This window comes from Elephas maximus, chromosome 10 (assembly GCF_024166365.1).
Source record: "Elephas maximus indicus isolate mEleMax1 chromosome 10, mEleMax1 primary haplotype, whole genome shotgun sequence".
Classification (NCBI taxonomy): domain Eukaryota; kingdom Metazoa; phylum Chordata; class Mammalia; order Proboscidea; family Elephantidae; genus Elephas; species Elephas maximus.
The window spans coordinates 107940180-107962655 of NC_064828.1; the positions used below are offsets into that span (position 1 = coordinate 107940180).

General features: G+C 52.4%; 1 protein-coding gene across 2 annotated transcripts; it reads right to left on the reverse strand.

Annotated features, from left to right (window-relative positions):
• Positions 1 to 549: 549 nt before the first annotated feature.
• SERPINA1 (serpin family A member 1) lies at positions 550 to 17867 on the reverse strand. 2 transcript variants are annotated; one of them, XM_049898034.1, is made up of 5 exons: positions 17531 to 17867; positions 5561 to 6213; positions 3735 to 4005; positions 2339 to 2486; positions 550 to 815 (listed from the first exon to the last, which is right to left on the reverse strand). In XM_049898034.1, exons 1-5 carry the CDS (start codon positions 17713 to 17715, stop codon positions 624 to 626), a joined length of 1449 nt encoding a protein of 482 aa, XP_049753991.1. In that variant the 5' UTR covers positions 17716 to 17867; the 3' UTR covers positions 550 to 623. The 2 variants fall into 2 exon arrangements, with proteins under 2 accessions (XP_049753991.1, XP_049753992.1); XM_049898035.1 differs by lacking the exon at positions 17531 to 17867 and adding an exon at positions 14516 to 14539.
• Between the last annotated feature and the right edge of the window lie 4609 nt (positions 17868 to 22476).

Consider the following 22476-nt stretch of genomic DNA (forward strand, 5'->3'; position numbering starts at 1 on the left):
CCCTGTGAGATGCAGGGGCCCAAGCATGGCTCAGGGGTGACAAAGCAGGATGAGATTGGAGACATGACCTTCTCCCTACTGTTACTGGAGATGTAACAGCTCAATGCACCCATGTGGGCTGACGGCTCTAGAAGCAACGGCAGGAGGTGGGCAGCCTTGTGGTTGGCACTGGCAGCCTTGGCAGGCTGAGGGCTCTCACATGGTGGAGCAGTGAGCGTTGGGAGGGAGGCTAAATAAAGGAAGAACATGGTGGGTGCTTGGTGGAGCCTGGGGACAGTGTGTGGTCTCTGAAGACTTGCTCAAAGTCACCCTGAGGGAGTCCCAGACGTAACTGGAAAGCCTGGAGCTTCTGCATAAGCAGGCCAAGGCGAGAGCCTATAAAATGTGGATTTCGGCCTAGTGCAGTGCCTGGCCGAAATAATATATATTAATTAAATGAATACATGAAAGAACCCTGTGACCTTGATTCCACGCATACCCTTAGGGTGTAAAGGAAAACTCAGAGAATGGAATGAGGAGATTGGCAAGTCCACACTCAAACTTGGCCAGGTCAGCGCATGCTTTATTGCTCACCAAGGTAGGAGAGCTGGCCTGGGAGGTGGGCGGCTGAGCCGGAGAGGCAGTTAATTTTTTAAGGGGTTCACCACCTTTCCCACGAAGAGGGGGCTCTTGGTGTTCTCATCATAGATGATGGCGAGGAAGGGGCTGTTGAATTTGACAGTGGGGGGCATAGACATGGGGATGGCTTCCAAAATGGTGGCCCCAGAGGCTTCTGTCCCTTTCTCATCGATAGTCAGCACGGCCTTATGCACCGCCTGGAGGGGAGAAAGCACAGAGACCTGCTCTGAGTGGGGAGGCAGAGCAGGCTGCGCCACTCTGCCCAGCCCCGGAGCAGGGCCACCTGTGGAGGGACAGCTCCTGGGGGCACACAGGCAGGCTCTTGCCACAGAGACTGTCAAGGAGCTTGGTCTTACCAACGTTTCCTCAATGGGAAACAACAATGACAACAAACAAACCAACAGAATCCAGGCTGGGTGTCTGTATGGGAGCATTTTCATCAAAGAACTAATTGCACATTCACAACCGGATCAGCATGGTGTGGTGGAAGAGTACAGTTTCCCATCCTAAGACTCTGGGTTCAAATCCCACTTTGCACTAGTCGTATCACCGCAGGGAGATTGCTTAGCTTCTTGATGCCTGAGTTCTAAATGGGGCCACTGTGATGATTCATGTAGAGAGCCTAACACAGTAAGTGTGTGTATGTGACTGTATGCACGAGTCTGTGTGTGCCTGTGTATGTGTGCATGTGTGTCAGTGTAAGTCTGCATGTATATGTGTGTACATATGTGTGCATGCATGTGACCGTGTCTATGTGTGCATTTATGTGTGTGCCTGTGTGTATTTGTGTGTGTGCATGCACGCGTGTATACCTGTGTGTATCTGCATGTATGTGTGTATATGCACAAATGTGTGTGTGCATGTATGCGTGTGTGTGTGCGTGTGTGTGTGTGTGTGTGAATGAGGGGCAAAATTTTAAATCTTTAGTCTGGCAACTGTGGGACTCCATCAGTTGGTCACAGCATATGTACAGGGCCCCACTCCACTACCTCCCCATCCTCTCCCCTCCCCAGGACTGGTTCCTTCCCTGCCCCTCGGGCCTCCCTCCACCTGGACCACCTCTTCTCTTTCCAGTTCTCCGCTCTGTTCCACGTTCATACAGGCCTTCCTCTCACTTCTCAGGGCCTGTCCCTGATTCTACCTATCACGCTCACCTCTTCCCTTCCTGAGCTGCATCTCTCAACCTTGTGGGACACAACCCCCAACTTCAGGCTGTGGAAGCTTACCTGGCACTGTCTGTCTACCTTGCATGTACTTTGATGGTGACCTTCAAAGTGCCTCGTACAAAGCCCGACATTCAGTGCACAGTCAGTAATTGAACTGCAGTTGTTTCTTTGATGACTTTTTATCTGCCTGAATAAACTGCCTTTTTTAGCTGAAACTATCTGCTAACTCTGTCTTGGTGATTTGCCAAATAGCTCCAAATGTCACAGGACACTGGGGCTGGAAAGTCCTTTGAAATCACAGAGCCTAAGCCTCTCTTTGTTAATGTGGGTAAGATGAGTCACAAAGAAGGAAAGGTAAGACAGGATCAGTGACAACCTCAGCCAAGTTCACTGAAATGCCAGGAGCACTTGACCACGAATCCGTTTGAATTCCTCAGATGACCTTTTTTGTGCCCCTTCCACCCTTCCCACAGCCTCTAGCCTGTGCTATGGCCCCCATAAGCATTTTAACCAATGGATGAAGGGGGCACCGTCATCCCATGGGGTGATCTCACCTTGGACAGCTTCAGGCCTTCGCTCTCAGAGATCCCAGAGAGGTCAGCCCCATCACTGAAGACGTGGGTAATGCCCAGTTTGCCCAGGAGGTTTTTCAGATCGTAGGTTCCAGAAATGGACAGTTTGGGAAAAGACAAAATGGCGGACCTGCCATAAAGGGAAAGAAAATGGAGGTGGTTCAGAGCTTATCTAAGGCCCAGGCTCGGCTCAGGTCCACCACAGTGTAAGAGTGTTTTACTGTTGTTTCCCTTGCTTGGCACCCTGTCCTCCTGCCCACTCCAAGGGTGCGGAGCAGGCCTTGGTTTATTCTGCTTTTTAGCTTCCTCTACACATGGGATCAGAGAATGCTAGCATTCCAAGGGGTTGTCTTGTCCTGACAAATCTCTCTCAAGTGCCACCTCCTCTTAGAAGCCCCTCCAGGCAAAATCAGTGTGTCCTTTGCGAAGTGTGTCTTATTCTGAGTCACAGTGACCTGGTTCCCCCACCAGATGGAGCTCCTCTGGGGCCTCAGTCCCCAGTGTGCCGCTTGGGACATGTGGTGGCAGGAGCTGAGTGACATTTGTCCAGGGAACGAGTGATGAGTGATTGTATGAGGTTGGATTGCTTGATTGCTCAGTGCTCCTTTTCCACGGGGAAAGAGCGAGGCCGGAGAAGGGGTCTGATATGAGCAAGCAGACTGCCCCTCAAGGCTCTCTGACCTGTTCCAGACTCAAAGTGCTCTGCATTCTCTTGGGGTGCAGGGACCAGAGTGGGGGTGTGGTGGGGATCAACACACTTAAAGGCTTAAAACTTCTATTCACATTTTAAGCTGATATTCCCTTTGTTCCATAATGTAAATAATAAAATAGTTCAGTGGAACGTGGGTCTATTAAGTAAATATACACTTACTGGGGGCACATGCTCAAGTATATTTTTCCTACCGCGATGCCCATCAAACCACTCTGATCTATCAACAGAAGGAGCATACAATGTTCCGCAGACGTGCCCTGAACTCCGTGACTTCTGGGCCTTTGCTTTTGCCATGCCTTCTCCAAGCAGGCTCTTCCCCTTTCCACCCATTGACGTTCTATCCTTTAACTCCAAACTCCATTGCCACCGTGGCCAGGAAGGCCCTCTGTGGTCTTGGTTCTCCCATAGCACTGGGTGGTGTCTCTGTCCTTGCACTAGGGGGTCGGATGTCAGGAGGGGTCAGCGTCCATGCTAAGGGGGATGTCCTTGAGGACAGGACCTTGGTCCCTTTCACAGTGCCCAGACGGTGCTGACAGAACTGAGCTCAGGACTCTGTCTGTAGGCAGAAGGACATCCACAGCAGTTGTGGCCCCAGGGACCTGGGGTCCACTCTGCCCAACCCTTCGGCTGGTCCTGAGGTGGCTCAGCCCCTGGGTGGGAACTTACCGCCTTTGTCTGTCTGTCAGCCACTGAGCGAGGAGCTCCTTGGTGAGTGTGTCCTCCAGCTGCTGCAGCTCCCCTGGCTTGGGCAGGATGAAGATAGCTGTGGCATTGCCCACATAGTCCATGAGCAGCACCCAACTGGACAGCTCCTCGTGGTAGTGGAGGTCAAACATGCCCAGGCGATTCATCATGGGCACGGTGACCGTGGTTGCTTCATCCACGTGGAAGTCCCCATCCTGGGTTTTCTCCTCCTCGAAGGGCTTCTTCCATTTGCCTGGAGACAGAGGAAGTGAACATCAGCCAGGGCCAAGGCCAAGGTTTACATCAGGGCCGTGGACTCAAGGCTCAAGGTAAACTCTGAGCTGCCTTGTAAGACACCTCTTTCTGACACTCAGTGTCTTCATCTGTAAAAATGGGGCCCAAACGAAATCCATCCAGGCTACTAAAGGGGCTTCTGTGAGGATAGTCTGAGGTTAGAGAGGGATCCCAACCTGGGTGGACAGGGTCTATGGCTTTATGTTGCAAGTGGCTGTGCAGAGTAAGCATTTTGACTTGAACTTTGTGTTTATTTGAGGGTGGCTTGGGAGAAAATTTTTTTTGGGGGGGGAGAAAATTATTGGGAGAGGCCTGAAGCTCCATGAGCCATAGCTCGGCACCACTTTGCCTTGTAAATGCCCGGTTCAGTGAGCACTCAAGGTAAATGTTCTTGTAACTATTCAAAAGGCCTCTTCCTGGACCATCACAGGAAATGCAGTTACCTGGGCTGCTCCTCCGTTCCTAGACCAGGCCAGCATCGCCACCATGGCAAGTCAGCGTGGGGATGTACTTCTCTGGCGACCACTGAGCCCACCTTCCTCACTGGATGAGGGGAGGAGAATGAGGCCAGAGAGGGGATGAGGCCTGCCTGTCACACTGCAGAGCTGGGACCTCAGTTGTGCTGGCCTTGGCCTCAGCTCTGCATCGCACCACTCTGCCTCCAGAAGAAGGAAGCTGACCGAGTGAAGCAAGCATCCCCTTGCCTGGAATTCAGTTGATTTCCATGGGACGCCCCAGCCAATTGCCATGGGACAATTTAAACACTGGCTTGGAATGTTCTCTGAAGCCTAGAAGTTCCCAGCATTTTAAACGCTCAGAGGCAGGAAGGCAGGTGCAGATACTAGTTGAGCACCTACTATGTGCTGGGCACAGTCCTGTGTGCTTATTAACCTTTTTAAACCAAAAAGTAGTTACTGTTGAGTCAATTCCAACTCATGGTGACCCCACCCAGGGACTCTCTAACTTGTTTAGCCCTTACAACCACTTGACAGCAAGAGTTTTATTATTGCCATATCATAGGTGGGAAACTAGAACCTCAGAGGTAAAGTGACTTGTCCGTGATCACACAGCTCATAAGTGGTGGAACCAGGATTCGAACCCAGGTCTTTCTGACTTCAAAGCTGACACTCTTTCCATTACACCAGAGGTCTCCAGAGTATATTCCATGAAATACTATTCCCTTCAGATATTCTTCTAAAAGTTTTTTCTGACAATGTATTTTGAGGAATATTACACGTTCTCCCCACTCCCTGGTAGAGATTCATCAGGACATCAAGGCTCTGAAAAGTCCTGCAGAGATGAAGATGATTTGGCTCTGTTTAACCCAGCATTCTCCAAACTTATTTGACTACGGAAGGATTCTTGCTGGTTGCATGTGGAAAATGTAAGGACACGTGCTGAGATATACTGACATGCCCCATACTGCATCACCAAGGGGAGTCTAAGAACCGAGTGTGGGAGAATATTTTTGGACGCTTCCATGAGAACCAGTTCAGGCTGGTTGTGCAACTCACCTTTAAAGAAAATGTAATTCACCAGAGCAAGAACTGTGTTGTCATCAAGGTATTTGACCACATCCACAATTTTTCCTTGGGTTCCTTTCTCCACGTAATCATTGATCTGTTTCTTGGCTGCTTCGTTGTCCCTGAAGTTGATAGAGAAGGCTTCTGAGTGATACAGCTTCTTGGCATCCTCCAAAAACTTATCCACTAGCTTCAGACTCTCATTGATGAACAGCCCGTTGCCAGTGGTCAGCTGGAGCTGGCTGTCTGGCTGGTTGAGGGTCTGGAGGAGGTGTTGGAAGCCTTCATGGATCTCGGCCTCTGGAGTCTTGGTGAGGTTGAACTTCAGGCCCTCCAGGATCTGGGTGTGGGTGTCAGACTTGGCCCCCAAGGAAAGCAGTGCAAAGGCCACAGCGATGCTCACTGGGGAGAAGAAGATGTTGGTGGTGTTGGACTCACGGGCCACCTCGCGGTACAGGCTGAAGGCGAAGTTGACCAGACTCGGGGAGATATCAAGGCGGGCTTGGTGCTGGTCATGATCACACTTAGATGATCCCGTTTCTTGGGCAGGATCTCCCTCAGGGCTCCTGGCCAGGGAGCCAGGGACCAGGCAGCACAGGCCTGCCAGCAGGAGGAGGCCCCAAGAGATGGAGGATGGCATTGTCCTGCAAGAGAGAGGAGGAGGCACCGAGACCGGAGTCAGGCCACACAATGGCTCCCACCACCCACTGACCAATGCCATGTACTAGTGAGGCACTGTTGAGCACAGTTTACTAAATGCCAACTGTGTGCCAGGCTGTGCTGAGCATTTTCCTACATCATCATCATTGAAAAAGAACAAGACAAACAGCAAAAAGGGACACAGGGCTTACCATATGCCAAGCTCTGTTCTGAGCACTTTATATGTATTCACTCATCTAAGCCTTCCAACAATTCTATGAGGGAGGTAATATTACCATCACCAATTTATAGATGAAGAAACCGAGGCTCAGACAGATGAAGCTGCCTGTCCAGGGTCACAGAGCAAGTAAAGTAGCAGGACCACAACCCAAGCAATCTAGGTCCAGAGCCCATGTTCTTGACTCCTCCGCTGACATCTTGCAGTGACCCTGAGCTGTAAGCCCCCATCTTATAGAGGAGGGAAGGAGGCTCAGGAAGCAGATGGAACTGGCCCTTGAATACCCAGGAAGCGGGTCAGGCCAGGATCTAAGATGACTTTGAGCTGGGACAGCCCTTGGAGATCTTCCATCCAACCCCATCCTTTAATGGATGGTGAAGCCTCTGCCCAAGGTGGGAAGGATTTTGCCTGAGGACACACAGCTGGAACATGACGGAGCTGTGATGAAAACCTGGGGTTCCTGGCTCTAACTCCACACGTTTCACAGAAGAGCTACATCCCTGACTTTAAGGGCCACTTGATCTGGCGTTGGGTTGTTCTCTGAGTCCTACAATGCTTCGGGCCTGGGGAATTTAGGCCGAAATAGGACAAGAGACAGTGCCCATCCTTGGGTTTGGGATCTGAGGTATGTCTTGTCATCCCCGTTTTACAGGATGTGAAAAGTGAAGCTCAGTGAAGTCAGGTAACTCAGTCAAGGCCAACAGCCAGTCAAGCAGAGCTGGGGCCAGCTCTGTGCTTTTGGTCTAGTGCTCTGTTGACAGCTAAGGTGTCTGCGTGTATCAGCTGCCTCCTCGTGTAGAACAGAAGTCACTGAAGGTGGGACCAGGGCCTTCTTCTAAGGGTTGGGCAGATAGGGCAGGGCTTTTGGCTTGGGCACTGTGGACATTTGCGGCAAGGAATTCTTTGTTGTGGGGACTGTCCTGTGTATTGTAGTGTGTTTAGCAGTGCTACTGGCCTCCACCCACTAGATGTCAGTAGTACGCCCCCTCCGGATGTGATAATCCAAAATGCCTACAAACACCAGTTGCCGTCAAGTTGATTCTGACTCCTGGTGATCCCACGTGTGTCAGAGTAGAACTGTGTCCTGTAGGGTTTTCAATGGCTATGACCTTTTGCAAGTGGGTCGCCAAGACTTTCTTCCGAGGTGCCTCTGGGTGGACTCGAGCTGCCAATCTCCAAGCACTGTAAAATTGCTCCCCTAGGGTGCCCCTTGCAGGAGGTGCTCAGCACACTGCCCCCTTGGGATCCACCTTCTCCCCTGCCAGGAGGGAAGCTTGTCTCATTTCAGAGTGGGCTAGAGTCAAAAAAGACCCAACTGAATTTGTCAGAGAGGGACGTCCATTCTCTCCTGGGGTGGAAGGTCCTGGCTAGGGTCCCTGGGATTCTGCCTGGGCATGTTCTGCCAGGCTTTCAGGAGACTCCAGGAAATCTCCTCCCGCTACCTGGAATTTCATGACAATCTTCCCCGTGTGGCCGGGGGACAGTGTCCGCTAAACACTAAACAGACCCCCAACCCTGAGAAGCCTTTCCTGAGAAAGGGGGCTGGTCCCACAATGAGCCTGTCGTCTAGCTGCATGAACAGGCTGAGGTCCCTGCAGTCAGCTCACCTGCCTATTCTGAGCACTGTGTCCTAGCATGGACAGGGCATTGGAGATGCCTGCTTGCCAGGGAGTGACACACATGCGTGTGTGTGCAAGGGGGTGTGTGTGTGTTTGCGCACGTGTGTGTGGTGGGGCTGTGGGGGGGGGCGGTGGTTAGAAACAGCATTGCTTTTAGCTTCAGACAGACCTGGGCTATAATCCGAACTCTGTCATTTACAAGTGGTGTGACCTAGAACAAGCCATTTAATCTTTCTGAGCCTCATTTTGTCTCATCTGTAAAATGGGATTGTCGGGACAATTAAGTAAGTCTAGATGCCAAACTTTACAGCCAGAGGGACCTGATAGAGTAGCTCTTTTTGGGGAAAGAATGGCAGGGGTTACAAGCTCAAAGCCTTCAGGGCCACTCAGGTAAGGTAAGTGTGTTTCAAGGCTGGGGGTGTGTCATGGATTGAATCGTGTCCCCCCAAAATGTGTCAACTTGATTAGGCCATGATTCCCAGTATTATGTGGTTGTCCTCTATTTTGTGATTGTGATTTTATGTTAAAGAGGATTAGGGTGGGATTGTAACACCCTTGCTCAGGTCATATCACTGATCCAAAGTAAAGAGAGTTTCCCTGCGGGGTATGGCCTGCACTACCTTTTATTTTACAAGAGGTAAAAGGAAAGAGGAGCAAGCAGAGAGGGGGAACCCCTTACCACCAAGAAAGAAGCACCGGGAGCCAAGTGTGTCCTTTGGACCTGGGGTTCCTGCACAGAGAAGCTCCTAGTCCAGGGGAGGACTGATGAGAAGGACCTTCCTCCAGAGCTGACAGAGGGAGAAAACTTTCTCCTGGAGCCAGAGCCCTGAATTTGGACTTGCAGCCTACTAGACTGTTAGAGAATAAATTTCTCTTTGTTAAAGCCATCCACTTGTGGTATTTCTGTTAAAGCGGCACTAGATAACCAAGACAGGATGAGATAGGGAGTGGCAAGGCCTGTGGCTAAAGCAGTGAGACCACACTTGGCCTAGAGAAGGACAAAGTCAATGTCATGCCCAGCAACACAGAGCCCTGACCTGCCCCGCTCAGCTCCCTCTGCTCCCGACTCGCCCGGGGCTCGGCCACCGGTCTGCAGCCCTCCAAATACAGCCTGCTCTCTTCTCAGATGGGGAAACTGAGGTCAAAATAGAAGAGAACAGACCTTGCATAACTAAAATCAACATCGTAATAAAATACAAAGAGAAAGGAGTCCTTGAATTTGGGATATGAAAACTGGAAAGGAAAAAGCTGGGAAATACAAAACTTGGGTCTCACCCCCCTCTGCAAACTTTCAACAGTTTCTTCCCAATATAACAACAAAATAAAGCCCAAAGCTGGCTTCCCTCCACCACCTTTTCTCTGGCCTTCATGCCTCTAAATAATCCAAATGGAGCAGACCAAACCTTACATAATACCTGTTTATATTTTCTTAAACTTCAGAGCTGGAGATGGTGCTAAAATTAATTCTGTATATTTCTACCTCCCTCAGTGTTCTCTCTTACTTCCCAGCTGGATTTGGGTCCAGTCCTTCAGAGTTTATGGAAATTTTCAAGGCTCTGAGATCGGAAGTGGCTTGGGCCTAGGCAGGGTGGGGACACTAAGTACATTGAAGGGGCTCGGGGCCAGAGGCTGGCTCCTCCAGCCCTAACAGGGCCACTACTGTCCACTGGCCCTGGACAAGCATCCTTTTGTTCTGAGGCCTCACTGCCCTTGACTATACAAAGGGGGCCCCCTCAGTGGTGCTAACCTTGGATTCTCAGAGGTACCTTCTGGGCTTGGCGGAGCAAAGCTGAGACTGGAAATTTCCATGGGGATGGACAAGGGAGGTATCCCTGCTGACCTCTAGAAGGTGAGATGGGGTGGGGTGGGTGCAACCAGTGAACACAGGCGCCCTCACCCACTTATATGGGCTCTAGGTCCTCCTTTTGTGATGAAGGGGCTGAGGCCCAGGGAGGGGCAGGGGCTGAGGCCCAGGGAGGGGCAGGGGCTGAGGCCCAGGGAGGGGCAGGGGCTGAGGCCCAGGGAGGGGTGGGGACTGAGGCCCAGGGAGGGGCAGGGGCTGAGACTCAGAGGGGGGCAGGGGCTGAGGCCCAGGGAGGGACAGGGGCTGAGGCCCAGGGAGGGGTGGGGACTGAGGCCCAAGGAGGGGCAGGGGCTGAGACTCAGATGGGGGCAGGGGCTGAGGCCCAGAGAAAGGCAGGGGCTGAGGCCCAGGGAAAGGCAGGGGCTGAGGCCCAGGGAGAATGCATCCGTGAAGAAACTGGAAGGAGCCCTGGTTTCCCCACTGCTCTGGCTGCAGAGGGAGATGGCCATGGCTCAGTCTCTGATTCTGCCCAAGTCACAGCTGGGCCCCATGTTAACTAGACCTTCTGCTGCAGGTTTGTTGGGCCTCTCAGTCTGTTCTTTACAACCGCCGGGGCCCAAGGCTTCTGCTGCCTCCACGCCCAGCCATCAGAACAAGCAGCCCCAGTGGAGGGCCCCAAACCCTGGGACTGGAGAGGCCAGCAGAGGTGAGAGAGTTGTTGGTGAAGCACCCAGAGATGTGCCGACACTGGGCCAGACATCCAACCAAGAGAATGGGGTCTGACAGTGAGCTTGCTGGTATCCAAGCCAGAGGGGACAGGGGAGAGTGAAGAGTGTGACACCTTTGCCCAATTTCACACTACTTCCACCCAGGAGCATGACTTGAGTGACCAAGAGAGATGAGGCAGGGTCCAGGGACACGACTGAGGCAGAAGGTCCAAACCTGCTGAAACCTGGTGGTTTAGGTTCATATGTGTCCCAGAAAGATACGCTGAAGTCTTAACACTGTGATTGTGCCCTGGTTTGAAACAGGGCCTTTCCTTTGTTATCTGTGAGTCAAAGGAGGTCACTGCAGAGGAGGGTGGGTCCTAGTCTAATTCTTTTTGAGAGGTGTCTTATAAAAAGGGAGTGACACGTAGGGAGAGATAGACACCATGTCTCTGTGAGCCACAAAGGAACACCAAGGATTGCCAGCAGCCACCAGAAAACTGGAAAGAGGCTCACAGAAGGAGCCGACACAGCTCAGACCCTGATTTGGACTTCTGGCCTCCAGAACTATGAGAAAGTAAATCTCTGTTCCTTAAAGCCCCCCACCTTGTGGTATTTTGTTACACGGCAGCCCTAGGAGACCAAGGCCCTTGGCATTGATAAGCCTGGGTATGGCCCAGCCCTGTACTTATTGGTTATGTGACCTTGAGCAAGTGATTTCACCTCTCTGAGCCTGGTTTCCTGTCCCCTGGATAACTGGCAGACTTCTCCCTGGCCAGTTTCAGAGAGGGGGCCCCTACTCAGCAATGAACTGTGTCTCTGTTTGGAAAACTTTATATTTATTTCTCCAAGTATTTGTTTATTAGTTATCTAACCCTACACTAAGCAAACCTCAGAATTGCCATCAACATGACTGTACTTCTTAAACATGAGATGCTGTCATGGATTGAATTGTGCCCCCCAAAATGCGTCTCAGCTTGGCGAGGCCATGATTCCCAGTATTATGTGGTCGTCCACCATTTTGTCATCTTCTGTGATTTTCCTATGTGTTGTAAATCCCGCTTCTATGATGTTAATGAGGCTGGATTAGAGGCAGTTATGTTAATGAGGCAGGACTCAATCTGCAAGATTAGCTTGCATCTTGAGTCAATCTCTTCTGAGATATAAAAAGAGAGGGGTGAGCAGAGAGGAGAGAGGCTTCCTGCCACCAAGAAAGATGAACCAGGAGCACAGCACATCCTTTGGACCTGGGTTCCTGTGCTGAGAAGCTCCTAGACCAGGGGAAGATTGATGACAAGTACCTTCCCCTACAGCTGACAGAGAAAGAAAGCCTTCCCCTGAAGCTGGTGCCCTGAATTCAGACTCATAGCTTCCTAGACTGTCAGAGAATAACCTTCAGTCTGTTAAAGCCATCTGCTGGTGTTACAGCACCACTAGACAACTTTCTGTTGTAGCAGTAGTAGATAACTAAAGGACTTCATTTTATTTGGATCCACAATCAATGCCCATGGAAGCAGCAGCCAAGAAATCAAACGATGCATTGCATTGGGCAAATCTGCTGCAAAAGACCTCTTTAAAGTTTTAAAAAAAGCCAAGATGGCACTTTAAGGACTACGGCACGCCTGACCTAAACCATGGTGTTTTCAATAGCCTCATACACATGTGAAAGCTGGACAATGAATAAAAGACTGAAGAAGAATTGATGCCTTTGATTTATGGTGTTGGCAAAGAATACTGAATATACCATGGACTGCCAGAAGAATGAACAAATCTGCCTTAGAATAAGTACAGCCAGAATGTGAGGCTGGCGAGACTCTGTATTACATACTTTGAACTTGTTATCAGGCGGGACCAGCCCCTGGAGAAGAACATCATGCTTGGTAAGGTAGAAGGTCAGAGAAAAAGAGGAAGACCCTCAACGAGATGGATTGATAACAGTGGCTGCAACAATGGGCTCAAGCATAGCAACGATTGTGAGGATGGCTCAGGACTGGGCAGTGTATTGTTCTGTTGTACACAGGGTCACTATGAGTCGGAACCAACATGACGGCACCTAACAACTACAACAGATAACTAAGACTGTTGTCTTATGCTCATTGATTCCTTCAATCTCCCCTCAAAGCTTACTCTGTGAAGTGGGGATTATTATTAGCCCCGTTTTATAGATGGAGAAATTGAGGCATAAAGAGGTCAAAAGAGCTGACTGAAAACCACTGAGCTAGGAGTTTACGGAACCGGGATTTAACCTAGGCATTTGGGTTCCCGAACCTTATTTAGCTACTTTTAACCCTTCTCTGTGCAGTCAGAATTGACTTGACTGCACTGGGTTCTGTGTACAAAGTTGGAGTCCCTGTATAGTACAAACAGTTAAAGTTCTGGGATGCTAACTGAAAGGTTGGAGGTTCAAGTACACTCTCTTAGAGGTGCCTCGGAGGAAAGACCTGGAGATCTAACTCCAAAAAGCTAGCCATTGAAAACTCTATGGCACACAGTTCTACTCCGACACACTTGGGGTTGCCATGAGTTGGAATCCACCCCACAGCAACCGGAAATCTTTATGTGCAAAGCTGAAGCAAAGGGCCTTGAAACAGGAAAACCTCCGAGGTGGTCCCTCTAAATGAAGGGAGGCAGCATTGCTTAGTGGCTGAGATCAGAGGCTCTGACAGTGGATTGCCTGAGTTCAACTGGCTATTAGCTATGTGACCTTGGACAAGTCCCTCAACCTCTCTGAACCTCCGCTTCCTGGTCTGTGAAGCGGAGACGGTAAGAGTACGCCCCCCTCACAGGCTGGTTGTGCAGTTTAAATACGCACTGAGAGCTGAGAAGTGCCAGGCACTCAGGAGGCCCTCAAGAAGCCTTGGGTGTTGCCGTGGACCTTTCCCAGGCGTTATAGGGGAGCCTGGCCTGCCTGGCCTTGGTCATCTTTGTAGCCCAACTCCAAAAACCAACGGCAGAAAAATCAAATCCTTTCAACACTCAGAGATCAGGGCCAAGTGAGGGCAGAGGTGTAGGGGAGGGAGGGCAAAGGTTATCTACGTTTTGTACAAGAGGACAGGGCGGTTGAGCAACTGTCAAAGGTCACTGAGCATTGGAGAGGCCCCAGGGATAGACGAGGCTCTGGTTCCCCAGCTTGTGCCTGAGAAGCATGCTGGCAGTGCGGCCGGGTCAGGAGCTAGGCGGCCTGAGTTTGAATCCCAAACAGGGTGTGATTTGAGGCAAGTTCTTAACCTCCCTGTCCTCAATTTCCTCATCCATAAAGTGGGAATAATCACAGTAGCCACTTCAGAGGGTTGTTGTGAGGATAAAATTGGCTAATTTTTGCACCGAGCTCAGCAGCTGCCAGACCCAGAATAAGCACTCAGAAAGGTTAGCTGGAGTCCTGACGATGGCATCCCGTGCCAATGTTCCCGTGCCTGAGGGGTGCCCAGCGGCCCCCGTGCCTGGGGGAGACCCATACCGATGCCTGCAGGCCCAGGCTAGCGCAGTACTGTTTCTCAGGCATGTCTGGAGATGATGGAGACCTGGATGACAGGTAGGCTCCTGGCCCAGGTCCCTAGTGACCTGGGCTCAGCACTGCCCCTCTCTGCACCTTAGCGCCTCATCTGTAGAAGAGGAGGAGGATGGTGGCCAAGCACTGGGAGGCTGAGAGGCTAAAAGGAGGTAACCCTGAAAGGCGCCGGAGCTGTGCAGACAAACGCCTGCTCTCACTGTCATTGCCGCTGTAGCTTGGCCCTCGCCCTTCCTGGGGTCCCCAGACAGCGGAGCCAGCACCCACTTCCACATCTGCCTGCTCATTCACTGGTAGGTATGGGGGAGCCCCCCCAGGGCTGCTATTGCTATGGCGACAGGGGGCCTAGACCCAGCCAGCTCCATCCTCCTGGGGCCTCTGGCTATCCCCTCACCCGCCTGGAGGCTCTCCCCATTAGAAGGCATACTCACGACTCACTGTCCCAGGGCCAGGTGTTGACCAAGGCTGAGGAGACAGAGCCCTGTGCTCGTCTGTATTTAAGCAGTGGGCGCTGAGGGGCAAGTGGGGGGAGGCTGCTAGTGATTATTAACCAAGGTCACCACAGTTATCAGAGGAGCAAACAGGGACAAAGTCCGTTGGCCAGGCACCGAGGCACATGGGCTCAACCTGGGCAGTGCACAGCCCTCCACTTCACACACCACAGAGGATCATTGTTCTCAGCTCATAAACCAGCTGTGTCTGAGGTGGGGTGGGATGAGTCAGGGACTCCTGGGACAGCACCGCTCTGCCAGCCCCACGCCCCCGCTCTGAATCCTGGTGGCTGCCCTGTCCTCGGAGAGCAGGAGCTGCCATTTAGCCAGCCACCTCCAAACGCCTGGGGCTGAAGATTCACTGCTGCCCTGGGTGTCAGAGCATGTTATTAGCCCATTTGACAGATGGGGAAACTGAGACCCAGAGAGGAGAGGCCACTCATCCAAAGTCACCAAGCCAGCGTCAGATACAAAGAGGCTCGCGATTTCCCTGAGGAGAGGGTGGGGCAGGTCTGCAGGACAGGGCTGACAGGGCCACATCAGTCTGACGTGGGGTACCCGTGGGCACAGCCAGGGGTCTCAGAGTGTATCTGCAAAGATAGCCTGGCTTTGGGGTGAGGCTGATCCTGGTCAACTCTTGCCTGGATTTGCCACCGAAGAGCTGTGTGGCCTCAGGCAAGCTGCTTCACCTCTCTGATCCTGGGGGTGTTTTCATCTGCCTCATGCATTATCTGCCTCCTGGTTGGCACTCCCACCTCCTAGCGTTGTTGCCAGGACCACACAAAGCAGCTTATATAAAGTCCCTGACACACAGTAGGCTCTTTATCTCCAGGCTGCTCTGAGCAGAAGGAGGCCCAATTCAAGGCAGACCAACGTGACCCACAGACGAAAAATACCCGGTTGCCGTCGAGTTGATTCCGACTCATGGCGACCCCGTGCTTGCAGAGTAGAACTGGTCCATAGGGTTTTGAAAAATGTGACCTTTTAGAAGCAGATCACCAGGGCTGTCTTCCAAGGCCCCTCTAGGTGGGTTGGAACCATCAATTTTTTGGTTAATAGTCAAGCTCTTAACTGTTTGTGCCACCCAGAGACTGCTCCCATTTCCTTGGGAATGTGGCTCAGCCCTGGGGCTATTGCAGGCCCTTGGGTGCCCTATGGTGGTTGGGAGAGTGTTAGGGGGTAAGACCGGAAGGACCCCAGCCCCAGTCTCAGCTCCACTTGCTTGTAATCCCTTGAAAAACCTAAGTCAGATCACATCGCACCTTGTGCAAACGCTTCATGGCTCCTGTCTTGCACAGAGAAAAAAGCCCAAGTCCTTCCCAGTGGCCCACACCTCCAGGAGCCCCCTTCCTCTCCGACTCACCTCCTGGCACCCTCTCCCATGCTCACTCTGCTCCAGCCATGCCAGCCTCCTTGCTGTCCCTGGAGCCTCTCAGGCCTGCTCCAGCCTCAGAGCATTTTCACTGGCTGTTCCCCTTGCCTGCACACTTTTCCCCCACTTCTTTCAGGCCTCTGCTCAAACCTGCACTCAAACCTCCCCCGGTCACAAAGGTTTTTCCCTTTGAATAAGCCAGCACCCATCACCCCACACCCCCACTCTGCCCCCCTCCCTTTGCGCTTGCACCGTGGAGACACTTGAGGACCCCTCGACACTCGTGGCTGATCTCTGTACACACGCTCCGCGCGGGAGCTGCTCTGCTCTGTCCGTGTGCACCTGAGTCTGGCACCGTGGCACTAAGCACACTAAGCAGACATTTGCTGAGCTAATGGATGACTGTGTCATTGTTCCTTCTCTCCTTCCCTCAGTCTCCACTTTGCCTTCCCCTTGGGGTTCTGTCTCTAGCAAAAACATTCAGACCAGGGAGTCAGAGCCAGGTTGGCAGGGTTTGAATGCTGAGCCCCTGGGGGCTAAGCTATGTGGGTTGAAGCCTTAACTCCACCCCTCCCTTTTTGAGTGGTCACAGATAAGCCGCTGGGCCTCTCTGTGCTTGTTTCCTCATCTGTAAAATGGGGATATGGTTCCGCTGGTTGTGAGACCTGAAGTACATTGTTTAACCTTCCCATGCCTCAGTTTCCCCATCTGTAGAATGGGAACCAGGACAGTGTCTACCTGACTGGGCAGTGTGAGGATTAAATGTAGCCATTCAAGCTGAGCCCGGGGCCAAGTGTCACATGTGCACAATAGGCCTTCTCTGATGCTGACCAGGGCTCCCACTTAATCCTTGCCCAGTGTGGAGGGTCTCCCTGCTGCCTTACCCACAAACCCTGCTGCTGGTGCTCAGGGAAGGCCTCAAGGTGACCGGTGGGGTGGGGGCATCGGAGTGGCTTATAGGGTGGGGCCCTCAGAGTAGCTGGTGAAGTCGGGAGCCTCAGGACGACTGGTGGGGTGAGGGGCCTCAGGGTGACTGGTGGGGTGGGGGACATCGGGGTGGTTGGTGGGATGGGGGGCATTGGGGTGACTGGTGGGGTGGGACGTCTCGAGGTGGTCGTGGGGTGGAGAGTCTTGGGGTTGACTAGAGGTGGGGGACATTCTAAGAACTTTCTTCCAGGAAGCTGGACCCCATGCCAGGCATTCTCTCATTCAGTACTCACAGTACCCCTGGAGGTGGTGTGTACCCCTGCCTTTACAGAAGTGGGAAACTGAGGTTCAGAGAGGCAAGGACCCCCCAGCTTTGTCACCTGGCTTCAGTGTTTCTGCTGTCCCCTGATCTAGCCAAGTGGGCATCCCCCCAGGATTTTATATCCCGTCACATCTTGGAGAGATGTGCCTTCAATACCTTCTTGGTAAGCTTCTGCCCCTCTGTGGGCCTCAGTTTCCCCATCTGTACAACCTCGAAGCCCAGCTGCCCCTCCCAACTCTTGTATTGGATGGGCAATGGTCTCTTGGCAGGCACCCCCCCCCGCGCCCTTCCCCAGGGGGCCTGGGGACTGGCTAGAGGGTACCACCCCCTGTACCTTGAATTCCTGGCGGGCATGACGCGCCTCCTGCAGTGGTCCAATCCCTCTTCCTCCACAGCTGGTGTGGGGAAGTCGTGAGTGTCTGCTGGCCAGGAGGAAGGAGGCTGCGGTGGCAGTGGAGGCCACGGGTCTGGGAGGGTGGAGGCACAGGGGCAGGATGCTGCCTTGCACAAAGCTGTCATTGCCAGGTGGATGCCAGACCCACCCTTCTCAGCCTGGGCAGGCCTGCGCGTTATCAGCTGCCCTGTTGGTCCAGCATTGTGGCCCAGGAAGACTTACCGGCTGGTCTGGGCCTCTGTAAGAGGGCTGACCACACCCGCTCGGGATTAATGGAGATGACAGGCATCACCCTCCTGGCTCAGGGCCTAGAACAGGGTATCTGGCAGGTGCCTGGGTCAGCTGCAGAGGGAAGAGGGCGGAGGCACCCCTGAAATGCTCATGGGAGCCCCCTGGAGGCTGTGATGGGTGTGTGGCAGGGGAGAGGAGTGTATCACAGAGCCTGGCAGGAGCAGGAGAGATGGCAGATGGGGGGACATTTACAGAAGGAATGAGGAAAGAGCAGGGGAGAGTGAGGGGTCCCGGGCTGTATCCCCAGCGCTTCCTCATCTCCCCATCCTCACTCCCACTCTCCCCCTAGTGTTTTATGCTGCAGAAGTGACTCTGGGTACCCATCCTGAGAAGAAGGAGTGGGGTGATTTGGGAAAATGAACAAGGACAGAGTACACGGAGGCGTTAGTGGCCAATACCGAAGGACACTGTACCCCGTGACCCAGAGGCCATGGGGCAGGGGGTGGGGGAGAGAATCTTGTTCTCTGGGTCCCTTCTGGAATTGCCTGTGGCATCGCCTGGGTGGGTTCCCCGGGCACGACCGCACCACGGGAAATCGTGTGGATAGGTTGGAGACGGATATTTGGGGAGACTCTGCCCCTCCGTAAAAACATAAAAAGCAAAACAAAACCAGTTGCTGTCGAGTCTGTTCTGACTTGCGGCGACCCCACGCACGTCAGAGCAGAGGTCAGAGCAGACGTGCGCTCCGTGGGGTTGTCAGTGACTCCGGGCGGCCCCACGCACATCAGAGCAGAGGTCAGAGCAGACGTGCGCTCCGTGGGGTTTTCAGTGACTCACGACGGCCCCACGCACGTCAGAGCAGAGGTCAGAGCAGACGTGCGCTCCGTGGGGTTGTCAGTGACTCGGGGCAGCCCCACGCATGTCAGAGCAGAGGTCAGAGCAGACGTGCGCTCCGTGGGGTTTTCAATGACTCACGGCGACCCCACGCATGTCAGAGCAGAGGTGCGCTCCTTAGGGGTTTTCAATGGCTGATTTTCCAGAAGTATATCACCTTTTTTTATATCACCAGGCCGTTCTTCCTAGGCACCTCTGGATAGATTCAAACACTAACCTTTCAGTTTATAGTTGAGCGCTTTACTATTTACACCAAGCAGGGTCTCCAGTAGGGCCCTGCAAAGGAATGGGAGCCCCACTGTGTAGGATAGGGAGAGGCCTGAGAGCTGAGATGCCGAGTCTCCAACAAGGAGGAAAGTGAGGAGTGGAGTGTGCTGAAGAAGGGTCCTGGGCCAAGTAGACCAAGGACCAAGGATCGTCGATTGCTCAGGAGTCCCCTGGATTTCAGGGGAGCTGAACCCATTTGCAGGAAAGTGTGGAAACCAGCCTGTACTGCCCCCCCACCCAACACACACACACACACCACATGCCCTCCCTCTCAGATTTCCTTCCCGTTTCCAGGGTCTGTTAAGCACAGACTCAGGGGCTAAGCTATCAAGCCTTAACTCCACCCCTTTCTTTTTGCATGATCTTAGACAAGCCTTGTAATCTCTCTGTGCCTCAGTTTCCTCATCTGTAAAATGGGCATATGAACTGTCACTCACTTCCACGAGGGTTATATAACATGTAAGCCCTTAGGGCAGTCTTGGCACATGGCCCCAAGTTAATGCCAACTGCTGTTATGGTCTATGGGAATGTACCCTGGTCTGGAAAAGATTTCAGGTGGATCCCAGAGGCCTGAGAGTGGGAGAAAGACCCCTGCCTTTGGTCCCCATTTGGGAGCATCTCTCTTAGACCAGGGATGCCTCCTCAGATTCAGGCTTCCACTTATCTGAGAAGGCCACCCATCCTTTCTCCAGGGGCCTGTGTTCATGTTGCTTCCTGGAGATGCAACTAGCGTCTACCTGAGCACCTGTGAGGTGCAATGTAGCCAGGTGGGCCTGGGGCAGCGGAAGCCGGGCAGCCTGGGACTCACTGGGGGAAGGGCTTTGCTTCGCCTTGCTGAGCCCCAGCATCCTCATCTGTAAGATGGGGACAATAAGAGTCTCTTTCTCACAGGTGGCTTTAAGGTGCTGCCTGTGTGTATTTAACAATTGTGCCGGCATGGTTGACACGTGGCTGCCTTCTCAGAACGCACTTTAATTACTAGGGCTATTACCAGGGATGGAGAGCGTTTGCACACTTGGTTCGCCTCCTCCTGGCACTCTTGTGAACCTGCCAACTTGCAACATCCAGGCGGACCCTGGTCCTTCCTGTGTTCAACCTCCAGCGCTGCTTCCTATACTTGGTACAATTTCTGAACTTTCTGAAACTATCCGACAAATTCAGAGTTCCTTGTTTTCATTCCTCAGCCTACGCAGATAGAGAAAAATAAAGATATCGGTGCGTTGTAAGGGACAATATAGTTAATAGAAGGAATAAAACGTACATTTATAGTTTCATCCCCCACTCAGTAAAATAAATAAAATAAGCATTCTATTATAACTAACCTTTCCTGCACTGTAATTTGGAAAGCAGGAGAATGAATAAGGAAGACCAAAGAAGAGTTGACGCCTTTGAATTGTGGTGATGGTGAAGAATACTGAATATACCATGGACTGCCAGAAGAATAAACAAATCTGTCTTGGAAGAAGTACAACCAGAATGCTCCTTAGAAACAAGGATGGCGAGACTGTCTTACATACTTTGAACACGTTATCAGGAGGGATCAGTCCCTGGAGAAGGACAGTATGCTTGATAAAGTAGAGGGTCAGTGAAAAATAGGAAGACCCTCAACCAGATGGATTGACACAGTGGATTCAACAATGGGCTCGAGCATAACAATGATCAGGAAGATGGCACAGGACCAGGCAGTGTTTGGTTCTGTTGTACACAGGGTCGCTATGAGTTGGAACTGACTCAGTGCACCTAAGTACAATAAAACACTGTAATTTTACCCTTTGAGTGCCATTATGGACTCGCAGCTTTTAGGAGACTCAACCTGTCCTGTTTAACTGTCATGATCATTTCCCTTCTGGTGTTCCCCGTTTCATATTTCGGCCAGTAGGAGCCCCTTTAATTTTTCTCTGTTCTCCTTTCAGCAGGCTCTTTGTACGACGTTCTGGAGCATACATGCGGGCTTTGTAGTCAGGGCACCATGTCCCAGCCCATCCTCACCGTTCCCGGCCCCTGGACATTGAGTGTTGTCCTTGACCCTCTCTGGGGCACCCTGTTGGAAGGGAAGAGGGAGGGGTGGCACAGGCAGGGCTGGGTGACAGGACTCACCCCCGAGGGGAACATGGAGACCCAGCAGGACATTGAGACTTGTTTTTCAGAGGCACATGTCCTGTGTGGGCGGCTCAGATAACAGGGAGCGATAGGGCGTCTAGAACTTGCCTCACGACCTTGGGTTGAAGCGGTTCAGTCCCCGTTGTTGACTTCCCTTCATGTTGACTTTAAGCATTTCTGTTTGCTCACATTTTATAATACAAATCCCCAAAGTGTTCCCGTGTGCGGTCTATCATCACCTGCATCACAGCTGATGCTTCTCAGGTGCTTATTACCTGCTGGGCTCTGTTCTAGATGCTTTATGTGTATTCACGTGCAATCCCCTGCGGTGGGCGCCATTATTCTCCCCTTAGTGTGGATGGGGAAACTGAGGCACAGACCGCTACCACAGTGCTGAAAATGCAGCCAACCTGCCTCCCTCCTGCCTTCCCTTCCTTCCTACATGTCCTTCCTTCCTACATCTATAATCAGCTCATAGGGCTGTCTTCCTTACATTCACCCATCTATTAGTGTACCTGCTCATTTATTCATTCACTCTCTAAATATCATGTGTTGCTCTCCTGTTGGGTGCCAGCAACTGCACTAGGCTCTGGGTTTGCAAAGGTGAGAAGACATGGTCCCCACTGTCTGGAACTCACGCTCTGGTGAGGGCCAAGCCGGGGAACATGGAGGCTCTTCCAGAAATCCGGGGAGGGAGGAGACGTGGATATGAGAGATGAACAGGAGGCAGGGGCAGAAAGATGGATGACAGGTCGGAGGGCTGACATATGGGGTGAGAGCCAGGAAGGTGTTGGGGCTGGAATCAGATCTCTGAACTCCCTGTTCAGGTCTCTTTCTGTCCATCCTTCCCACCTCCTTGGATAGGATCTCTTTCCAACCCCTCACCACCCCCTATGCCAGGAAGGAATAAACTCTCTGAAGGCAGGTCCACAGCTGGCTGGCAGCATCTGAGATGATGAAATGCCGGATGGGGGGTTGCATAACATCTTTCCTGTTGCTGCTCCTTGTCGCCCCTCTCTGTTCTGGGGCTCAGGCCCCTGTCACCCCTTGTTCCTCCTCCTGTGTACTCACAGATAGTGAGCCCCGACTCCCCCAGAGAAGCTTGCTTCTCCTCGAGTCCTCTCCAGTGGGGGTTGTTTGCTCTCCAACATTCCCTGGACTCATTTACTGTTGAGATCTCTTTCTGCCAACCCTCCCTGCTCCGTTGGATAGGGACTCTCTTCACATGTCCCCATGCCAGGAACAAGCAAATGGCACCATTCCCTGGGTGCAAGAGCAGGTCTGATTCTCCCGGCCTCCCTGCTGGCTCCCAACCTCTCCTCTTCCTGCAGTTACACAGCCTCCCTGGATGGCCCCATGCTCTCCCAACCTCTCCTCTTCCTGCAGTTACACAG